Source organism: Falco naumanni, chromosome 1, assembly GCF_017639655.2.
Source record: "Falco naumanni isolate bFalNau1 chromosome 1, bFalNau1.pat, whole genome shotgun sequence".
Classification (NCBI taxonomy): Eukaryota; Metazoa; Chordata; class Aves; order Falconiformes; family Falconidae; genus Falco; species Falco naumanni.
Window position 1 is genome coordinate 90,596,729 of NC_054054.1, and position 22,155 is coordinate 90,618,883.

Genomic DNA, 22,155 nt, shown 5'->3' on the forward strand with positions numbered 1-22,155 from the left:
CAAATCTACAGAAGGAAAAAGTGACTTTTCCTTTCCTTGCGTATGTAAAACCTGTTGCCCCAGGAGTTTGCCACAGAAATAATGAATAAAAAGACTCTTGATCTATTTCATATCTTCAGCTATTATTCACACTCAACATTGCTGGAATACACTGAAGTAACATAACAAATAGAACTGTAATTTGGCAAGGATAATTTCTTACAAGGAACACTAAATGTGGCTTAAACCAGTCTTCATTACTAGTCAGGTTAACAAGAAGTTCAGAGTCAGATGGCAGGAGCAGGTGTGTGGTTTTATTTTTCTTCAAGGAAAGAAAACGGAATGAACTGAGGAGGTTGTAGAAGTAAATGTGCTGGCTACTTTAATACTGGTCTTAGTTGTCTTCTGGCTGAGATGGAACTGTTCTGTTTTCCACTGCCATTATCTGAGCTTTTAGTTTAGAGCCTTGCATTCACTATTACAAATCAGTGAATTCATTAACTGAGAAGGGTTTGTTTCTATGTGCAGTATAGAAACACATAATATTTTTTTGTTTCTATCTATCTGAATTAGCTGTTCTACTTTTCAGTTGAAAATTGTTACCTTTTGGCTACATTCCTTGCTCTACCTCTTCTCAGAGGGCAGAAGAAAGGACAGCCTTGTCACGTGCTTTTTCCCATTTTGTTTAATGCATCATTACCCCTTCTTTATCCCCTATGTAAGCTGGCTTTGTTTTCAGTTTACCTTCATGTTGATGCTTTCCCCCACATCTAATGCTTCTATTTCTTTTTCTGTTTTATTTCTGTAGCCTTTTTCATGTATCTGATGGGGGATATTGTATTTGAATAATAAGATATCTCTGATCCTTAATTTCTGTTGTGACATTAGTACTTTTGGCATGGCTTTCTGTCATTGTATTTATGCATCCTGGCACTCCATTTGCCTTTTTGACTGCCTCTGCAGGCTGAACAGATGTTTTTGGAGAGCTGTCTACAGCAACCCCCAGGTCTTTTTCCTGTGAGGTTACAATTAATTTAAAATTCAGCAGTGTGTGCGAGTAGCTGAAAATATTCCTACTACTGTATGCTACCCTACTTTTGTAACAAATGCATTTCATCAGCCACTGTTCTGCTTCTGACTTCTTTCAGCTTTAAGCCACTCAAGGTGGACGTGGCTGTTTGGTTTTAACATAATGATTTCATCATCTCTGCTATGAATTAAGGTTATCTACAGGATAAGTGACTGAAACTTACTTGGTGGTGTTAAATTTAATATATATAAATCTATGTCATTACTCCAGGTGCCTTCTCAAAAATAGCAAACTACTAAATGGTTTTCTTGGTGACAATTCAAAATAGTAAATTATCAATAAAGCAGAAATAAAACTCAATCGTATCTTACAGCAGTTTGTAAATGGTCTCTTCTTCCTATGCAGTGTTTGCCAATAAGCCTACATTTTGTTGCTTCTTAGCCGTTGAACACGCACATTCCCATGTCAGCTGCCAGTTCCTTGGTTGCTGCTAGTACAGATATACAGATATTTCTAAATTATTCTTTAGGGTAAGGTCTTTCTCCATTTTCTTTGATGCCCTGTTCTGTTCTATTTTCTTGTGTTGGTGATGCCTCTGATCTGAATTTCTTTTGCCTGTTTCCTCTTGCTCTCAAATGTCAGTGTAAATGGCTGCCATTTATATGGCACCTTTATCAAGTACCTCTCTGTATCTGCAGCCACCTTCCCAGATTCTGTCACTTCTTATTTTTGTGCAGATGTGCAATAATCTGATGTGATTTAGGTGCTTTGCATAGACGTTGGGCCAGCAGTTAGTAAATTTGACCTGCCCCATATAATAATTTTCCTTCATTGACTGTGTAAGTCTCAAGATGTTTTCATCAAGTAGCCCAGCGACCAGAGAATTTAATTTAAGCTTTGGTAATAATGGTGTCTTTTGAAAGATCAGATTTTCATTATTGGAAACTACAGCAAACAGGAATGCACTCCATGTGTTTGCTAAAAGCTTTTCTGTTTGGTTGGAAGAGGACTGCTTCTTGCCTTATCTGTTATGTTCTTAGCATAACATATTGCACTACTAAAGTATCTCATAAAATACTCTGTTGCCATGGTGATCTACCTTCCACTTTTCCTTAAAGGACGCACTAGGTCCTGGGAGACCAAGTCTACTTTCTTTGCCTGTGAGAAGATTAGTCCCATCCCTTATTTTAGCCTTATTTCTGTCTTGTTTTCTTGAGGACACCAAGTAGGTTTTGTTTACTGATATTTTTTTTCTCTCCGGATTTAATGTTCTGAAATATTAAATCTTAGTACTTTAAAACTCATCTGGGGACATGCCTGTACATAAGGATGCAATATCGAAACTTGCATTTTTAATTTCAAGTGGAAAAATGAAATTTAAGCATAGATTATTTAAAATTAGAATTAAAGTCAGTTAAAACTGTATATTGATTATTTGTGACTGCAGTCACACACACACAAACACACAAACACACACACACACACACAAAAAGAAGAGAGAGAGAGTATGCTGAGGGGACAGGTACTTGGCAGTTTGCATATCCTAACCCAGGTGGCTGTTTCTCTTCTTGCTGCCTGCCTCTGCTGATCTCCCTTCAGTTGAAACCAAAACTGTGTTTGTCTGGAGGAGGCTCTGAGCTGCCCTGCAGAGTGCTGGCTGTTCATGAGCTGAGTTAATCTTACACGTCTGATTCCAGTGCCCCAATAAAGCAAACTTTCCCTCTGCCTCCAGTTCTAATTTAAAACATTATTTATTTTTTAGTTAAAACTGCTAGAAATCTGGATTAAAGCAACATTAAAGGCTTGTCGTGCCCAGATAAATCCCAAGAAAATAAAACTTCAGGCTGAAATCCCAGACCTGGACCTCTCCATTATCCAGTTAATGTAAGAGTCTGAGTGCTGTCTATTCTTTGGATGGGAAAGGTGGCACGATATGCTGAGATGTAATTTCAGTCTTAACTCAGAATTTTGTCTGCTAAAGCAAAACAGTTTTTTCAGTTCAGCAGTCTATTTTTTCTCCCCCTTATCTTCCCCTCAGTTTTACTCTCAACTTGTAATTGATATGCTTGACAATATATTGAGGTTTTTCTTTTTTTTCTCTTCCCCGCCCTCCCCCCCACATCTGTGTCATCTCCATTATGCTCTCCTACCTTGTAAGGAGCCATTCATCATCCCTGATTATACCATCATTCACTGGGGGTTTTCTTTCTGTCTCAACAGCCTGCTCTGTGAGTTGGAGAATACAGGATTTCTGAGTTCGGTGTTGTCTTTGAGGCAATTGCTGTATCCTGGTGTCTTATATAGCAGCATATTAGCAACACAATTATTTTCTTAGCTTACTTGTCAAGTACAGTGAATTAGCAAAAGGTGGTAACAGTGTATTAATTATAGGAAAATATAGTTGCCTCCTGAAGGGGTGACTGCAGCACTCCACTCGTGAGCTGCCACAATCTTCAGTAACTACCCAGGAACCTGCTCATGGAGAGAAGTGTGTGTAGGCTTCAGGATGAGGTGTTAAATTCATTGTCTTTTGATAAATGGGTGGCCTGAAATTACCACTTTCCTTGAATATCTTAGTGACTGCAACTCCAGTGGAGATAGTCCATTATAGCCTCATTTGAGGGTTTTGGCAGCACACGCATAAGCAGTTCCTGCCCCTGGCTGTTTATTCCTGCTTGCATGGATAAATGTGAAATGGGGCTGGGGACCAAATCTGGTCAGAGAACAAACCATTTTTGCTGGGTTGTTAATTGTCTGGATCAGCTTGTTGATTGAGTGGGTGTGGGGTTGTACAAGTGGCTGTGCTAGCATGATGGAGAGGGAGGCTGCTGCTGAAAGCAGTTCATTAAACGCAGATAGAAATTCTGTCTCTTGAAGTCCTGGATGTCTTTCACGCCTTGCTAAATTAAGATGGAGTTATCCAAAGCAGCATGGACAAGCATGGATATATAATACAGTTAAGTTATATCTGAATTAGTCAAAACTGCAGAGCTGTACTCTAGAATCCCAAACTTCAGTTTGGAGAGTGTAAATACAGGAAAACTCCTGGAGCCATACCAAAATACTACTCCAGTGTTCTGGAGTAAGTCTGATGCAGTGATACTTGCCAGGCTTTGCAGAAGGTCTCAAGCAGTTTCAGAAAAGGGGCAGGGGGGAAGTGGTGGTCAGAAATGTGCATTAGTGATGCAAGGTGCCTTTGATCTGGATGAATACATGTATTTGCATACTCATTGTGTAGTGACATGGCAGTGGAAACGGCTTCTGTAGCATCTTAAACTACTGAAAAGGAGTTGAAGGAAATGAGGACAGCCTCCTACGCCTATGACAGTATCTATGCTATTTCTCCATTCATCCAGTGAGGATTACATTTTATTCCTGCTTCTTCTTGAAATAATCAGTGTACAATGCTTGATTTTGAAGGGGTAACAAGATATTCTAGGCGAAGCATGCTGTAGATAGTGAATTTACGTAATGTTAAAACTTTTTTCTTAAACTAGTAAGTATCAGATAACTAGATGTTTTGTTTCTTCTCTGAGCTGACATCCTGATGGCTGCTTTTAAAGAATATAAGACAAATATGAAGCCTTTCTTGAACCTTGTCAGGTGATGGAAGAAATGCATGCTTTTTTTCAGAATAAGCAACAGTGAAAGTGAAACAACATTCCCTGCCTTCTGTATGTCCAAAACCTAAATTACTTGTATACCTTTTTTTAGTGGAGTTATTGAAGGACTGAATCAAAGTCCTCTTTAACCTTTCCACAAATGCTGTGATTTTTCTTCCGTATTTTAACAAGTAAATTTGTGCATGAGTATTTTAAAATGGAACATATTTTTCCTTTATTAAACTACATTCAGAAAAGAGCTGCTGGAGGTGCAAGGAGAGATGCAAACCTGAATGTGACCTTAATAATATAAATGTTCCTCCAAGCATATTAGTAGTATTTGTGGGTCAGCTCTCCATAAAATATAATTGCCAAAACCAAGCTGTGAGATAACAGCACTACTTGTGTTTTTCCTTAAGTGAACTTGTGAGAAGATAGAGGAAACTTGTGTCTGTAGATCTGTTCCTAAAATAGAAAAAGCTATGAAGAAACCTCTGGAGATCTGGAACAGTCACAGAACAAACTTACTAAAGCAAAACGGACCAGCAGTAACTAAGAGAGGTACCCAGTGGTTTTTGCTTATAGTGCCGTGGTTCAGGTCTCATGCTTCCAGGTACAGCAGGACTCAGGCATAGGGCAGGATGAGGAGTAAATACCTGTTGAAATACTGTATTTTTTTAGTTTGTATGACCAAGGATTATAACTTATGTTGCTCACCGATTAGTTTATAACCCTGTGAGATGGGAAAGAGCTTCAGCAAGTGGCAAGGGTTTTTCTTTTGTGCATGGTCCTTTCCCAAGAGCTTAGTGCAGTGCTGGTTTGTGTAAACCCTGTTAGAGAGTGGCTGAGAATGTGCTTGCAGGTGAAGGAGTTACTTGAGCAGCATTTGTTTGTTGTTGAGGGTACTCAGTGATGAGTAAATAACTCCAGCTTGTAGTGTTGAGGTACTGCAGAAATGAGTAACTTGGAAAGGTTGCATATATTTATAGATTTCATACACTTACTTGCTTTTATTTATGTCTTTAAGAGATCTTGGGTGATTTATTTTATGAATGTTCAGTTGGCCAGAAAACCAGCTTCCTATTTCAATGTGTGTGATAGGTAAATTAGCCAACAACTCCCAACCCCTGGGGGGGGAAACCACACCACCACCACACACCCCCCAAACAAACAAACAAAACCCCAAACCCAACCCAGTGCCCTCTCCCCATGAGACGATTATTCAGCAAGATTGCCACCCCAGTTCTTTCTAATCTGCAAACCTCTTATTTTGTTTGTAGTTGCTGTACTCTTTGAGTGACCTTGAACAGGTTTTGTTTCTCATTTTAACAGCTTCTGTTTTCTAAAGCATGGACAGTACTGGCTTCAAAACCTCTGAGGGACAAAAGTACATGGAAACCCTTAGAGGGATCCCAGGAACAAAAAGACCACCAAACCTCTTGGTGTGTCATCCTCCCTGATGCGTCCTCCTGGCCTGCAGAGCTTTATCCTGGCTTTATGCACCAAATAACTGTTAGCTTCACTGAAGCTGCCTGGGAAATTAAATGCCTGTGGTTGTAAAACAGGCTGTTGGACCGTTTTATTAGTGTGTTGGTAAAGCTGGATGCTCTCATGGTATGTGGTGTTATTTATGGATGGTTTACTGTATTATGGCAGATAAAAATGTATTTGGTCCTTTCATGATTCTCTGATAACTGCTGCATGTAAATAATTGCTGTAATTGTCATAAAGATGTTAAAATGATCCTAAAGAAGAGGTATCCTCAAGAGGGCCATATTATAAGCACGTATGATGCCTGACAGAGCAACTTTTCAGATCTTTCTGAATCCTGAATAAAAGCAGCACAGTATCTCTTTCCAGATTTTCAGCCATCTAGTACTCTATTCATAGAGGATAAAAAATCTCCTCTTATACACAATTACTATTGATAATAATGATGTTTTGGACATTAGACATCTGTATTTCACTTCTGTGTGTCTTTTATTACTAGCCATAAAAATACATATGCTATAAAATAATAAACTTAGAAAGCCAGTGGGTGAGTCATGTAATATTAATGACTGATTCTCTCTTGGCTGGTATGTGCTAGATTAGGTTTTTCTTTTAATAATAGTATTCCCACATGAAATGAAATTTTTGTCAGTTTTTAAAAATAAGCTTTTTCATGTTTAATTCCATTCCTGAAGCAGACTTTAAACACCTGAGTGAAACAGGTGCAGCCATTTTTAATTATATGAGTGTGGAAAAAATTCCTGTTATATATGTTAATGTTTGCAGTTGTGCCTGTAAATAGGTCAGGAAGAGAGCTGGGTGTGTTGGAGTCAGTCACTGGGGGCAGACCGAGCTAAAATGGTAAACTGAAGTAGTCAAAAAGGCTATTTCCTAAAGTGTTATCTCTGGTTGGCACAGAGGAGGCAGGAAGGAAGGAGGTCTATAAAAGGAGAAGTGTATAGTTGGGAGAGATTCATGGGGCTAAGAAGGGTGGGGGCAGCGATGTATAGTGGGGAAGTGTAATGCAGAGAAGACCAGACATCTTGGGGGGAATACACTGGAATGTGCTTTCTCTGCTGCTGCTTAAACCAGCAGCAGTGTGAGGTTAGGATTCAGTCTAAACCTTTATCAATGGAGAGGATGAACAACATACACTGTGCTGTGCAACTCTCTTCAGAAATTAAGAGGTTTAGGGTTTTCATTAATATTAAGTGCATAATGAAGTTCCATGGATTGTCTTAGAATCGTGAAGGACATACCTCAAATTTACCTTCCTCTGTCTCTTCAAACAGAAGAAAGAAAAATTTATAAAAGATAATCACAGTTTGGTTTGTTGTGTGAAGTAGTCTGATGCCCCATGGTCAGAGAATCTCTCTCTCCCTCCTCTGTGATGAATGCAGTCTGCATCTGTTTTCTTTTTGTTAACGACCTACTGCATGACTCTCTTTTTGGCCAGTTTTGCTGTGATATAGCTTCCAGAAAAATCACTGAATTATGTTTTCTTGCAAGAAGAGAATAAACAGGTTTTTAAGTAGAAAACTATTTTTCAAAGTCAGCTAGTGTTATGACAAAAATTACGTAGATGCACTAGGACACCATTACATTAAAGGATCTTACTCGTTGTCTTCTGCTTACATAATGAAATCACTTTTTGGCCCTTATGATATCACAGGCTTTTCATATGTAAATATATACATGTATCTCCACTAAAACACACCTTTTCCTTGGGTAGCACAAAGCAACTGTTCAGTAGCATAATTATATGTCAGCTTCCATTAAGTCGAACTGTTCCCTGCAGCTTCTGTCTTACTCTAAGGGACAAATCCGAAGTCATGCCATTTAAGCTAATGATATGAAAACTAATTTTTAAACTCATAGAAATTTTATATGTTCAGAGTTTTTGTAATAGTCACTTCCTACATCTCAGAGAAACTGAGCTTGAAATGCAGAGGGAGGTATGTGTGCAGCCTCATTGTGTGCTTATTTAAATGATCTGGTGGTCACTGATTGCTTTAGTGTCAGCGGTGTTGATCCTACAGTTTTGATTTGTAATGCAGGTGAGCAGTAGGTCAGTTCTCAGTACAGAATCATCTTGGACAGTCTTGGGAACAGATGTATCCATTTGCTGTCTTTTTTGTTTGATTATGTGATGGTCAATATATAAACTCTTTAAAAATATCTAAAAATAGCTTTAAACCACAAAATGGATACAGTTTCTTGGAAGCCATTACATTAATAGGTAGGAAACTCTGAGCGTGCTGGTGTCTCATCTTTCATAAACAAATTTGATGACTTATTTTTGCCTCTGAGTAGCACACAGCATAATAGTCATGAATTTATAATTATCTAGAGCTCACTGTCTTTTAAGCAACATGATGATGAGCTTGATAAAAATGCTACAGAAAAAATCATGACCCATATGTGATGTGTTAGAGATGTATTGATGAGAAGATATGAAGAAATTTATATTTCTCTGTATGGTGCTGTTTGGGCTTATGTACATTAGGATTTAGAATGATTCATGTATTTTTCCTCCCTTCCAGATGTACTACTGAATTATTTCAAGTGTGCCATGATGAAATACTGAGAAATTTTGTTCAGAGCAAGAAGCCTTTTTCTTTTACCTACACAAGGTTTATTTCATGACTCTGTTTTTAATCTTCTCAAATAAACCTGCAAAATTCTAGTAATGCACTCTAGATTTTATGATAAAATACACATTCTGACCAAAGAAATGTAATAGTGTTAATTACCCTTAAACAAAATAAGGACATATATATTTTCATTAAATTGTTTTAAATTTAACTGGAAAATTGTTGAGAAGCATCACCCAGTGTCTCATGTTGTGAAGTTTTGCTTTTTCGTTACATATCTGTTGTAAAGAACAGTGCTGTTTGACTTTTTGAAGGAAGCCCAGGCTTTACCCCATGATCTTGGGTAACTACAATGACACATATTTAGCAAAGCAAAGAGAGGGTAATGGGCTTGGCTCTTGCCTGTAAGGACAAGTGTCCAGGTACTAAGAAATGCTATAATATCTTTTATTTCAGTTTGTTCTTAATATACCACTTGCAGTCAAGATTTGGGCGTATCAACTTGTTTGCTACTTTTGATGACTGTCAGAATTGGGTTAATCACCTTAGTTTTTAACCCATTCCTAGTAGCTTCCTCAGAATTTTGTCATCAAAAACATCATGTAATTATTTTTTTGACAGCTGTAAAATTTTCAAAACACGAAAACATCTGCAGCAGGATAGTCAAAAACGTATGTCTTTTAAAGTCATTGGCTGCATTTTGAGCTGTGTGGGTATTAGGGGAAGGCTGCCTGATACTAACTTTGTTGTTAGAGATGTTCCTAGGTTCCTTGAAGAGGGAAAAACAATGCAAACAAACCCACCCCTCCTTTTTGCTCTATGGACAATAGCAAAGCAGGGCTGTTCCTGGCAGTAGTTTTGAGCTTCTGTTGGGGAACCTGTCTAAAAAGAGACACTGGAATTTTGAGCTGGAAAACTATCTGATACCACATTTCCTTCTCTTTGTGCTGTTGCTATACTGTGAACACAGCAGATAATGTTTGCAAACATTTCTGGTCCGTAGGTAGTGAAATTAACTAGAGTTGTATGAAGTCCTTAGTAAGTGGTGTTCTTTGTTACGCATCTGGGGGGGAAAAAAGGTTTTATTGTCGCAGAATGGTCTGTAGGTAAACGTTATTGGGGAAGACCACCTTAGTTGTCAGAATTCTTTACCTACTTTCATAGAGGGTTGTGGGTATGAAGGGGTGATTATTATAGAGAAAAATTACAGATACCCTTTTAAAGCCAGGTTTAATACCTCAGAAGGCCTATGCAGTGCTCAAAATTGAGGACTATCTATTGACCTAAATGAGCGTATCAGAAGTCTCTCAGATGTATTCCTCCTTGTTCTGTTCCTGCTTTTTTAAGCAACCATTGGATGAAAATGTGAAAAGCAACAACAGAATTAAGCACTCTATTTCACAGCTCTTAAAATTCTGTGGAGTTTCATGAAGCAAATAGTAGGACTAATAGTGCTGATTTGGATCAGGTGCAGAGAAAAGATGGCATTTTGCCTTTGAACAGTAGGTTTGGAAGAGGATGTTGCTTTCAGAATAACTGTTACCTTCATTTTCTTCTAACCTGTGGTAAAGTTTATCCAGGAAGGATGGCTGAACTTTCTGGAACATAAAAACATGGTGTCAGAATTCAGGGTATCAATAGTTGCAGCTCTTCATGGTGTGTGCTGCTGCGTGCGTTTGTCTTGCAATCACTGAATTCCTGTCTGTTGTGTTTAGCTCCCAGGGTATCTCCACAGCACAATTCAGAGTAATGTTACTTTTAGGAAAATTAGAGGATCAGTGTAATTTTTTACCTTGTATATTGTGCTATTTCATGTTCATAAACAAGAACTTTTTTTTTTTTTTTTGGTAGATGAGTGCCATAGATGCCACTAGTTCCTCACTCCAGTGCCTAATAACTCTGAAATTACTGAAGCTTAATGTCAGCTGTAAGGTCTTCCTGGAGTTCAAGGAGAAAGATAATGTACAGATGGTTTTTTGATCCATTTGCGTTCTGCCATATCTTATAATTTCTGGTGTCTTTGCCAGGAGAACTTCCTCTGAACACAGCTGGTACCGATTCCTTTGGCTGGTGTGTTGCTTGACTTCATACTTGTTGAAACATTCCATACAACTAAAACTAATTGTTTGGGTTTTTTGCTTTAAGTCCACTGGTTTTATGTTTTTATTTAATAAATTTATTTTCTTATTCTTGACACATAAATGCTAGTCCTAGAGGAGTTGCAAGTGGAACAATGTTTCCTTTAAAACTCCTGCTTCTAATCAGGTAAAAAAGTTGCTTCGATGAAGGCATGTATCTGCAATAAGACTTGCAAGTTACTAGTTTAATTTCATATCCCCAGGGCACTGTGTGCAGTGATCACCTTAGTCAGTTCTGATTCAGGGGGTTTTATTAGCATGAGTAATCTTGTTAACTCTAAATGACCTGATGCATGCATGGGCACTGGAGAATGCTGAATCAAAGTATGTCTGTGTCGGGGTGATACTTGAAGTGGATTGCGGAGCTGAACACGTGGCAAAAAAGAATTCTCGCAGTTGTTTTTAGAAGTTGTAGGTAGTGAAGAGCTTTAATTGCATCCAAATATTATGCAGATGTTAATAAAAATGGTTTGTGTGATTGACTTGGATGTTCTGGGAAGTTACTTCTTTGAAAAGCAGAGCAAAAAAGGTACTGTAGGAACTAGCTTATGGGTCTTGGCTGCTAACTGTATGACTGGGCACCTTCTGTGCTTATGTTCTGGTTACATTATACACCTTTCTTAGCAGGCTGTGTCCTGATTCCTGAACCTGATCCATCCGCCATGTGCCCTCAGGGAGCACTATCCTGATACCTGCAGAGTGTTTTCCAATACTTAAAAATATTTTTCTTTGCTACTGAAGGTCACTGGGTACCTTCCAACTCAGTTACATACAAATTGGATCATTTTGCAAAAAGAAATTTGCAGAGAAGACATGGGGGGGCTTGCTGCTTCTAGGCCAAAGTTAAGTCTTTTCTGAGTTTCTTGGAATCAGTGATAAATTTAAGCAAACAAAGGCTGTAGTCCAGTTGCTTTTTGTATACACTGTCATCAGACTTACAAGTGGCTTGAATTTATATACCAGATATGTTTATCCGACTGTTTTAAACATTAAAATAAACTAAGTGCTAAAATATACTGGGGAAAACCCCCATTCATTGCTTTCAGCTACATAATGCTAGCTGGAAAGTAATTCTTAGCAATCAAAGACATTACAGTGACAGACTCTTGAGCCTCCATATTTTAAGCTTTTCTCAAAAAGCCAAAGTACCCACTTCTGCAAAGTAATAGACTGTTCACCCGAGATTGTGGTCTGCAGAATTAGCTGCAAAAGCACGGGGTGAAGTGTGTGTATGGCCTTGAAAGCTAGCCATATGTAGCAATTAAAGAGAACAAAAAAGCTCCAACTTAACACAAAAAAATCCAACCAAAACCCAGAACTCAAACAAAACAATATAAGTTTGTATGTGAGGACTGCAGTGGAACTTGAGCATGTGCCTACTTTGAGCTCAGAAGGTTTTTATTTGGGACAGTTTTTATTAGCTGAATCTGTCTGAGAATTTCCTTGTTAATGTTGTCTTCCAGATTTTTGGAGATTTTGTAGAGAGTGAAATGTGTTTGTCATTCTTGGGAAGAGAATTCTGGTGTAAAATTTTCCTCCCGAAAATATTAATCTAAAAATGAATGCACGAGCTGTGTCACTGCTGTGCCCTCCTATGAGTGGAATCTGCTGCTGTTCCACCTTGTTCCCTGTAGTTTATTTTTCTGCTTGAAGTGGAAAACTGTCCTTGTTTTGGGAAGTACCATGGTGTAGTTGGGAACTAAAATTAATTTTGTGTATTCCTGTACACATTTGAAACAGGCCTGTAGTGTTGTGAGACACAAGTCAAGCTGTGTTTTACAAGCCATACCCTTACACTTTATGGGAGTGAAACAGAGATGCTTGTAGAGTGTGGGAACTGCTGTGTGTATTGGATGCACTGTGAACTGAGGATGCTGGGCAGGTTGCCAGTTGTTTAGTGAACATGACAAAGAAGTAAATGTCTTGAATTTTCTGATGCCATGCTCTGTGAAGACATCTCATTAGCAGTTGTAATATTTGAGCTCTCAAGTATAACTGTCGTCTTATACGTGGATGAAATTTTAGATCCATGGAATATTGGGAAATGTGGGTAGTTTAGCACTTCTGAAAGGCACTTCCAGTTGTCTTCTGTTGCTTCCTCTGTACTGAGGTTTTTTCTGTTGTTATCAGTATATATAACCAGTTCTCACCTGGAGGTTGTAGTTGATAGCAAGAAAATTTTTGTGCAAACTTATGTAGCAAAAGCAGTAACGCATGGTTTTTGAATGTGAGGGTTGCTTATGATTGAGGGCACTTTGCTTTTCTTTAAACTGGTGGGAGAATAAAAACACTTTGTTTGCTGTAGTAGTGAGACTTGCTGAGCGTTATGCAGGGTCCAGTCTATGAGTAGCCCACAGGATGCATCACTAATTTACCATTCCTTGTTCTTAGGCAGTAGAATGCTGCTATCTACTTCCTGGCCTGACTGTTCAGATATTCTCTACCATCATTTTCTGGTGAAACTCCATGATGAGACCTGCTGTTGTCTTGCCTCAGCCACTAAAACGCTAGGGTATTGTGTCATTTAGTGTAAGTGAGGAGTAGAAAATCCTTGAAACACTATGATAAAATGGCAATGGGCCAGAACTACAGCAATAACAACCCACTCCATCCGGAGGGGTTTACTTTGGCTGGATTGTGTTCCTAGGCTTTTGTGTTTGAAGGGTGGGAGAGGAGGGGAGTAGTACAGCGAACTGCTCTAAGCAGGGTTGCTTCATTGATTTAAGAACATAATCATCTTGCACTTGTAGTTTTCAGTGCAGTTCTTCAGCATTTCACCATCGCTTTGGGCACTTCTGTGCTGGGCAGGCCACAAGTTGCCTGGTGCATTTCCCACAAAGACCTGGATTTTAAAGTAACCAGTGATTTTACTTTCCTCTGCCTGTGACATGACGGAAACAGAGTCACTGCCATATAGATATGTCCGACATAACACTGTTTTCCCCAACTGTCGCTGGAATAGTTGTAGGCCTTTTAAAAACTGGTTTTCTTTCTGGTTTTCATAATACATTCTGTAATCTTCATTAGAGAATTATTTCTCGGAGAATCTTTTAAATATTTTTCTTAGTATTATTTCTGATGCTGAGTTTGCTCTCAAGAATTCATCCTATTTTTCTAGCCCCTTACAGTATTTCAGAAATGGGGCACAAGAAGTTTTTCATCCAAGACAGGGATTTTTCACTAGTAGCTGTTGATTGAAAGCTTTAATTTCTAGGTAGGCAGTTTGAGGCATTGCCAAATGGCCTTGGCTGAACAAAATGCTGATCTCCCAAACTCTGAAAATCTTGAGTCACTTGTCACTTCTGTAAGCCACCACCAGTGTGACTAATGCTGTTTTCATTTGTGATCTTCAGAACATGCAGAGTCTCAAGTGCTGCTTTAGGTGTGTTATTTGGAGGATGAAGAGTAGAAATCAGGCTTCTAGTAGAAAAGGTTTCTTGATGTGTTAATTCAGTAGTTTAACTGAAGGAACTTGCTTAAGTTGACCATTGCTTGAACTTTTTTTTCCCTAGTAATTGCATTCAATTCCCAGAATGCTCTGCCATTGTTTAAACCATCTTTATTTCAGTCTTCATGTATCTAGAAGAGAGTTCTAATATTGAGAATTTGTGACCTTGCCAGCTTACCTCAAAGCAGTATGATTTGTATCTTTTTCTGGTTTATGCTGTCCCATGCCTGAATCACATATCTCGTGCTGTAATGTCGTTGTGCAGAGGATTCTTGGGGTTTGTACCAAGAGGCACTGCAGGCATATATGGAGCAGACGGTATCATGCTCAGATCAACAGGATTCAAATTACTCAATACACTTTCCATCAGAAGTTTTTCTGATAATCGCTACTAGAAAATAATAGTCCTGCTGAGAATATTTTCTTATTGTACACCTCACTATGAATGTCTGTCCTAATTGGAGAATGACGTTATTACTTGGGGCTTAACTTTATATATTGACATTTAGTTTCCCATTTTAAATACTAATTCATCCTTGAATATTAGAGCTGCACAGCCTTTATTTATGGCAGAGGAATTCATTCGGCTACAGATGGCTAAATTGTTTTCTTCATTGGCTTATTTTTATTGTTCTAAAGGCAAACTGATTTTTCACCTGGCTGAAGAATGCCAGACCTGAAATACTGCATTCTTTGTCCCTGTCTGCAGGCATGTAGTAAATACAGCATCTTTGGGTGAGGCCAATCAGCTGAGAATTGATAACCATTTAATTAATCTAGCTTTTGTTTACACCTGATATTTTTATATTTTTTTTTTTAAACTCAATTGCAGAACCTTTTTCTGGAGCTCTTCAAATGTATCTTTTTAACAGCTCGATAGTATTGCACTGTGTTGAAAACAGTAGACAAAAATACCATTTTTTGGTAAGGTTAGCTACTACTGGGAGGATTTCTGCTCTTCCCCCCCCCCCCCCCCCAAATAAATGCAAAGATGAGTTAGTTTGCTTGTCATTAATTCGGGTGCATATTAATTCAAACTTTGGCCATATAACTATTGCAGTGTGCTGTACTTGGAAGCATTTCCACTGTGGAAGTGGCTACAAGATAACCTTTTCTATGAGGGCGAGCTGATTTCAAGCTCTCTGTGTGTGACCCCGCTGAGAGGACAGCTGTGGCTGTCCGGGAGTGTTGCTATGCCGGTAGGAATGAGTGACTGCAGTGAGTTGCATCCTTAACTGTGAGCAACCTAGACCTGACTTCAGCTGATGGGTCTAAGTGATTGCCCTGCTTTTTCATCTTTTCATTGCTTAGTCTCTCCCTGGTGGAATCTGACAACGTTTGTCTTATTAATGCCTAGGACTGACTTTGAAGTCTTGTATGTCATCAGGTACAACATACTGAGCTAAGTAATAGACAGCTTTGTGAGCTTTGTCCTTTTTATAAGCAATCTAAAAAGTGTACTCGAAGAGCAAACTTCCATGCTTCACCTATGCCCCTGCAGGGTTAAGTGTCTTTATAAAAACTCAAAGAACTTGGCATTTAACCACTTTTCCTGGTTTCTTCTCTTACAGTGATATAGTCCACACAAGAAGTGCATATCTTTATCATTAGCATTCACAGCCAGTACTCCTTTTAACTACACTTTCAAATGGTGCCCTGCTAGTCGGTGGTCTTTTTTAGATGTAGTATTTTTGTGTATTAGGGTAAGGTATAAAACTTAAAATACTTTTTCTAAATACTGATATTTGTTTTCCTTTGCAGAATAAGAGAGTGCATAGAGTCTGGGGAGACAAGAGCACAGGACAATGCTGCTGAAAGGAATCTGAGCCACAGAGCATGCTTTGTGCCACAGTTACCCAGGTATGCTCCAGCAGAGTACTTTGCACCTCTAATGAACCACTGTTTATTGTGCTTGTTGCTCCAATACTTTATCCTGAGCCAAGGACACTGTCTCAGCATCAGACCAAAATTCTGCTCTGCTTTCATCATTCTGTCTGGATGGCGCTTGCAGTATGAAACCTAAAGCCTTTTATGTGTGTTTTAGTTTTGATTTTATCTGATTGTTAAATTTCAGATGGTCTCTCTTTAAATGTTACACTTGTTTACATCATGAGGTAGGGTGAACATTTTAGTGCATGTTTGCAGAAGTATTTTTCTTTTATGCACAGAGAAGATGTGGTCTCAATAAATGAGGTGCTGAACTATGTATCTGGAAGAACTTTTTAGATGTGCTCCAGACTGTTGTTAGAAGCTGTTCCAGTTGATTCACCTGCAGATAATCTACTAGGTTTCAGAAGTCAAAAGCAGATGAGTAGAGGCATCTGTCATTGCGTTGTGCACCGGTGTCTGATGTACCAATGCAGATTTTTCAGGATGTTTTGATAGGAAGCGTGAAACTTCCTGAACTTACTTTCTTTGTTTATTTTCCCCCCTCACATAAATAAAACTTTGGGGATGAACACCGGAAACCATTTAAATGCAGCTCAGGTCTGTTCTAATTATATGCTTATGCTAAAGAAAGATGTTAAGGAGGTAAAGATCTGCCTTACGTGATGGAATCTAGGGTCTTCCAAATGCAATAAGTCTGTGACCTGGGAGCCATCCCAATCCAGTAGCGTTAGCTGTCTTATAGCTGTGAATAAATAAATAAATAAAATAAAAATCATATGACTGTGAAGTGTTTCTGTGGAATAGAATCTAACTTTTCTACTACCACCAGCTGGCAAGTGGGAGTAGAGAAACAAAGCAAACAGCAGAGAAAAGTAGGAGGAATAACAGTGATGGTCTAAAAACTGACACAGTAGGAGACCAGCAATAACAAACTCATATCACAGGATGTTTTGCATAGCAACAGGGCTCTTGTCTTCAAGTGGACTTCAGCGTAACTGCAGCACTTGCTTCCTGTGTGAGATAAATGAGCTGTTGTACTCTGAATGCGTTTTAATCTCTATATCTAAATTGGACTAATAATTGAAAAGAATTAGCTGAAGGAAACAATAGTGAAGTCTATTGCTCCTGAAAGTGTTTCCTCTTATTTTCCTGTCAGAGAAGAAGTGTAAAGGAAACAGATTAAAGATAAACTTTTTCACCAGGTGCTGAGTGCTGTCTACAAACTACTTTGTCGATGAAGGAGGAAATTGATTGGGAATTGAAAGCGCGAACTAGTTCATAATACTGTTCAACATGCGCAAAGGGGTGCCAAAGGACCCAGAAATAGCTGACCTGTTCTACAAAGATGATCCTGAAGAAATATTTGTGGGTTTACATGAAATTGGACATGGAAGTTTTGGAGCAGTTTACTTTGTAAGTATAGTTCTTTACCTCCTTTTTGAAAAACAGAACCATTTTAAATGACATTTTAGAGACTTTCAGCATTTGTAAAAGTGAGCGTCCTTTGAGCTCTTAGTGCTCTGTATTAGCTTTCTCATAGCATCTCAAAAATAACTGTTTCCAGAGCACTCCTGAGCTCTTTACTGTTACAGCTGTATCTTTATAGTAGCAGTTGACTAGTCATAATAGTGCGTTCAGCCATCCAGGTTAGGTATATAGTATCTCATGCTGTCTGATGCTGAAAGCTGAATTTAAACAGTTTGCCAAACTGTAATTTTAAGATACTCTACAAAGCATTCATATGCTTGTAAATCATTGCAAATCTAATGAATTAAAGAATTCAAAATGCATTTGGAGTTAAAAGCTACTTTGTTAATGAGTTGGTATTGTGTCTGCTTGGGTGGAAGTCACATCAAATCTCATTCAGGCTTTTGAATGATTTGCTTGTCTGCTGCTCTGATAATTTAGGAGGTAGAGAGTTCTTTGAAATATCATTCTGTTTTGTCATCCTCCTTGTCGCTACATTTATCTCTTAACATACTATCTGCAATAGCAAATCTTTACATGGCAAAAGCAAAGAGAAAGTCCTAAGAGGAATAGGAATTCAAGTGGGAAGGATGTGTTGCGTTATTGATACAGTCAAGAGAATTTAATCTGGAAAACAAGAATAGTGGTTTTACAATTAGTATCAAACAAAGCTAAATCTGAAATACTGGATTTGGAAATAATTATAATCCAGATAGTATCAATGAAACTAAAATAGAATTCAGTATGAAGAAATCAAAGACACATTAAAGCTGCATGGCCTGCCACTCCAGAAGATCAGGTTCATTAGAATTGGAATTTCTGAATATCAGACATTAAAGCATTTAGATAAGTACCCTTACACCTGTAACTCCAGAAGCTAGCAGTAGCTAGCATGAGTTACTTGCAAGCACTTCAATTCATTGTTTATAGTTGTTTAAAGGGGTGGAGGTGTTGGTGGAACTACTGTTAGAACAGGAAAGAGCCTGATACTTTGTGTCAGATAAGCAATACGTGTGTGTTTTGAGAGAGAATGCTATAATTCCACAAGGTATAATGTGGAACAGTGGGACAGTCACTTTTAGATGTTGGAGTAAGTGACAAGTTGGTGAAAGTATAATGTTAAATGTACTACATGTGTAAGAGGATGAGGCTGTAAAACTTAGAATACATGTTGATCAACTCTGTAAGAAGAGCAAGCATTTTTTCAGATGGGAGTAGGCAGGTCCTACCCAGTTATTTTTCAAAACCAAAGGGAAAGGATGCATGGTATGCTTTAGGGTAAAGATGAAGAAGGGAAGGTACCACCTTTATCATTTAGCTCCAGTATTCAGAAGTTCCTCATACTTCCGCGGGAGGAGTTCTAGCCTACCAAGCAGGCTTACAACTGAGATGTCACTATGGTTAGGTGAAAGACTTAGGATTTGCCGATGCTTCTCTTCCTCCTTCACTTAACTGATCTGTGCTTTAAAAACACTGGAGAGTTTAGCCAGACTGTAGCTTCTTGCAATATCCTGCCAGCAGCAGCTGCATCTTCTGAGCTTGATGGGATTGCAGTCATGCCTGTAGTAATATTTCTGTAGTAACATAGTAATGAGATGCATCACCGCTTTTCTTTGCCACTGTTTAAAACTAAAGCTTTCCTTCCTATTGCATGAAGCACTTGGCATCCAGTAAGTTGTTCTTTGGAGTCTTTTCCTGGTCTTGCTGTGTACATAAGTCATGAGCAGAAACTCACCTGTTTGCAGTTTTCAGTGCACAGTGGCCTGGGATCCATCCGCTCACCAAAGGAAGGCCTCCAGCTATATGCTGCATTGTATGGATCATGCTAGAGCTTTTTCCTACCACACAGGGATGCTGTGCATCTTTGCTTTGGTTTTCCTCCTTTTTAAAAGCTTTTGTAGCCTGTCTTACATCTTGATTCTTGTGCATCTTAGAGTAAGGCAGGGGCCAACAACAAGATCTTGGATTGTTGTGGCAAGATTCCAGGGATTCTGACATACTTCCTAGCAAAAGAGGAGAATAGGTCAAAAAACTTTGAAGGAACAGGGCTTTCTAAATCATCCAGAAGAATGGGGAAGAGACTTTAGATACATAAAAAGGGGCAGGGCATGGATTGTTAGGCTGTGGCTGCATCTCTTTGACCTTTTTATTTAAATTGGTACTGATATTACTAGGAACAGCAAATACATTGATCTGTATCTTGTCTCTATTATTGTGGATTGATATAATTATTCTAGTTTAAACTTCAGTTTAAGCTCAATTTTTGAAAGCTGTTTTGTTTTCCAGTGTACTATTGCCAAGGCTTGGCAAGATAATTTGAAATTCCTTTTCTTGCTTGAAAGAAATGATACATCATATATCAGGAGGCTAAGGAAAAAAATATGCCACTTCTCACAAGGTTTTAAAGTTGATGTTAACTTGACATGAAATCAACTAAGTTGCTTTGACACTTCAGAAGAATAGTTTTCATCAAAAACAACCTACTTATATCCATGCTAGAAATAAGGAAAAGTGATAAAGCAGATGAGGGCAGCGTGAAAGAGGTTTTGCAAGCAAAATGTGCTTGTTTTCTGCCAAGCTTTTCACTAAAGATCCAAGTATGGCCAAACCCACTTTCAGCAAGTGGATATTTCTGAGAGCGTGCTTGTACAGCTCTTTAAGTTATTTCAGCCAGGAGGATCCCAGGTGCTTGATACAGCAAGAACTTCACACACAACTGTGAGAACATGGGATTGATCCATTTGGCAAAAAATTAAGGCTGAAATGAAAGATACCATGTTCATGTGAAGATACTTGGAATACCTGGAAATTTCTTTACAATGCCAGAATTCATACATTTGAGTAAAATACTCTTGATCTTTTATGTGCTGAATCAGGACAGTGAGTGGTTAGGAAGGGCTTTACCTTATCCAAAAGTTACTTGTTTTCAGCTTTCCTCCTCAAATGAGTTAGAGAATGTGTGCTGTGAAGAGTATAAGTGTGTCAACTCCGTTTAGTAATGCCTGTGCTCTGTTGGTTCACCAACATCTTTTTTTCTTTGAAGTCACTGCATCATGAAATGTCTTTCATTAATACGTTACTTGAAAGTATAGTACTCATCCGCTCAAGCAGCTGAAAGAAGGATTTACCACATTTAGCTTCTATTGTATTCTAAGCTTTTAGCTGTCATTAATTTTTTGTCCCCAAAATGGTAAATGGTTGGAGGTACAGGGATTTCAACTCTTTAAAGACTAAAACCTTCAAGTTTTCTGTCCTTAACGTGCAGAAATGAGGGCAGTGCCAATCCAGGCAAGTAGAGCTCTTCCTAAAACTTGAGTTTTCAGCCTCCAGTCACCATCCCTGTGTCATACAGGCTGCTGAAAAGCAGAATTTTGATGACTGAATAATATTCATTGCAAAACTGAGATCTGGTGCAGAAAAAGGAAGGTTGCTTTTTTTAAATTGAGATAAATTCCAGAAAGAAGCATCCTCCTGAAACTAGAAATTGAAATGGCTGTTTAAGAATATCAATATTATATGGGGATTTTGTAAATTATAGAGGGTTTGATATATCTCTTTTTTTCTTTGGAAAACATTTTTCCAAAGGTTTATCTAAAACTGTTTTTACTGTAATTCCAATACAACTGTATTTTGAATGTTCTCAGTAGGTGCAATATTGGGCTTTGGTTTTTGGCAACAAGCACAGTAAGGGCTGAGGGAGGAACAGTGGATATGGACAGGTAGGTGAAGTCAGGAAAAAGTATCATAATAGTTGTCTGGTAAATCTTAAAATGAGGAAAATGTCTCTGGAGATGTAGGAGCTTGCAGGGGTGAAATATAGGAGAAAAAAGCTTACATTTGCCAAAGGCACAGTTCACCATGGGGAGGGGAAAAAAAATGAAACTTTTTTTCAATCTATTTCTTCCTCCCTGCTGTAGGCTACAAATTCCCACACTAATGAGGTGGTGGCAGTCAAGAAAATGTCCTATAGTGGAAAGCAAACGAATGAGGTAAGGTGAATAAAGCCAATTCTGCATGCAGAAGTTGTTGCAACCATAATGCAAATCTGAACAGTGAAATTAGCTGCATATTTTATTTGACCCTAGCAAACCAGCTTTTTAATGCGGTAACTGTTGCTCGCTTCCATAGGAAGCATGGAGGTTTGTAGAAGGAAAATGAGTTTATGCAAATTTTGATAAATAGTTCAGTTTAAGGAAATGAATGGCAATTCAGAATGCTTGTATGGTGGTTATTTCACCATGGTAATAATTTCAGTAGTAAGTGCATAAAGAGCACACTGACTATTGGAACCACAACCATAACACTCTGAGGCATGGACTGAAACTTGGAGCTGCTCAAAACACTGTTCGGGATCTATAATCTAAGATTGCATAGACCTTGTATTCAGAATATCAGTCTCACTTCAATTGTTGCTTGTTAGTTCCTCCTCTTACTTTTGTGTTGTGGTGCCTTGAATTTGGATTGGCTCTGTTCAATTGAATTGGTGCATTGATGTGCACCGGAGAATGTCTTTGTG

General features: G+C 38.5%; 1 protein-coding gene across 3 annotated transcripts in view; it reads left to right on the forward strand.

The window, feature by feature from the left end:
* TAOK3 (TAO kinase 3) overlaps positions 1-22,155 on the forward strand; it is a 95,128-nt gene that overhangs the window by 24,851 nt on the left and 48,122 nt on the right. For all 3 annotated transcript variants that reach the window (XM_040605773.1, XM_040605793.1, XM_040605783.1), the window contains exons 2-4: positions 16,044-16,142; positions 17,375-17,585; positions 21,557-21,628. In XM_040605773.1, coding sequence (XP_040461707.1) covers positions 17,466-17,585; positions 21,557-21,628 — 192 coding nt within the window. In that variant the 5' untranslated portion in view covers positions 16,044-16,142; positions 17,375-17,465. The remainder of the gene's footprint in view (positions 1-16,043; positions 16,143-17,374; positions 17,586-21,556; positions 21,629-22,155) is intronic.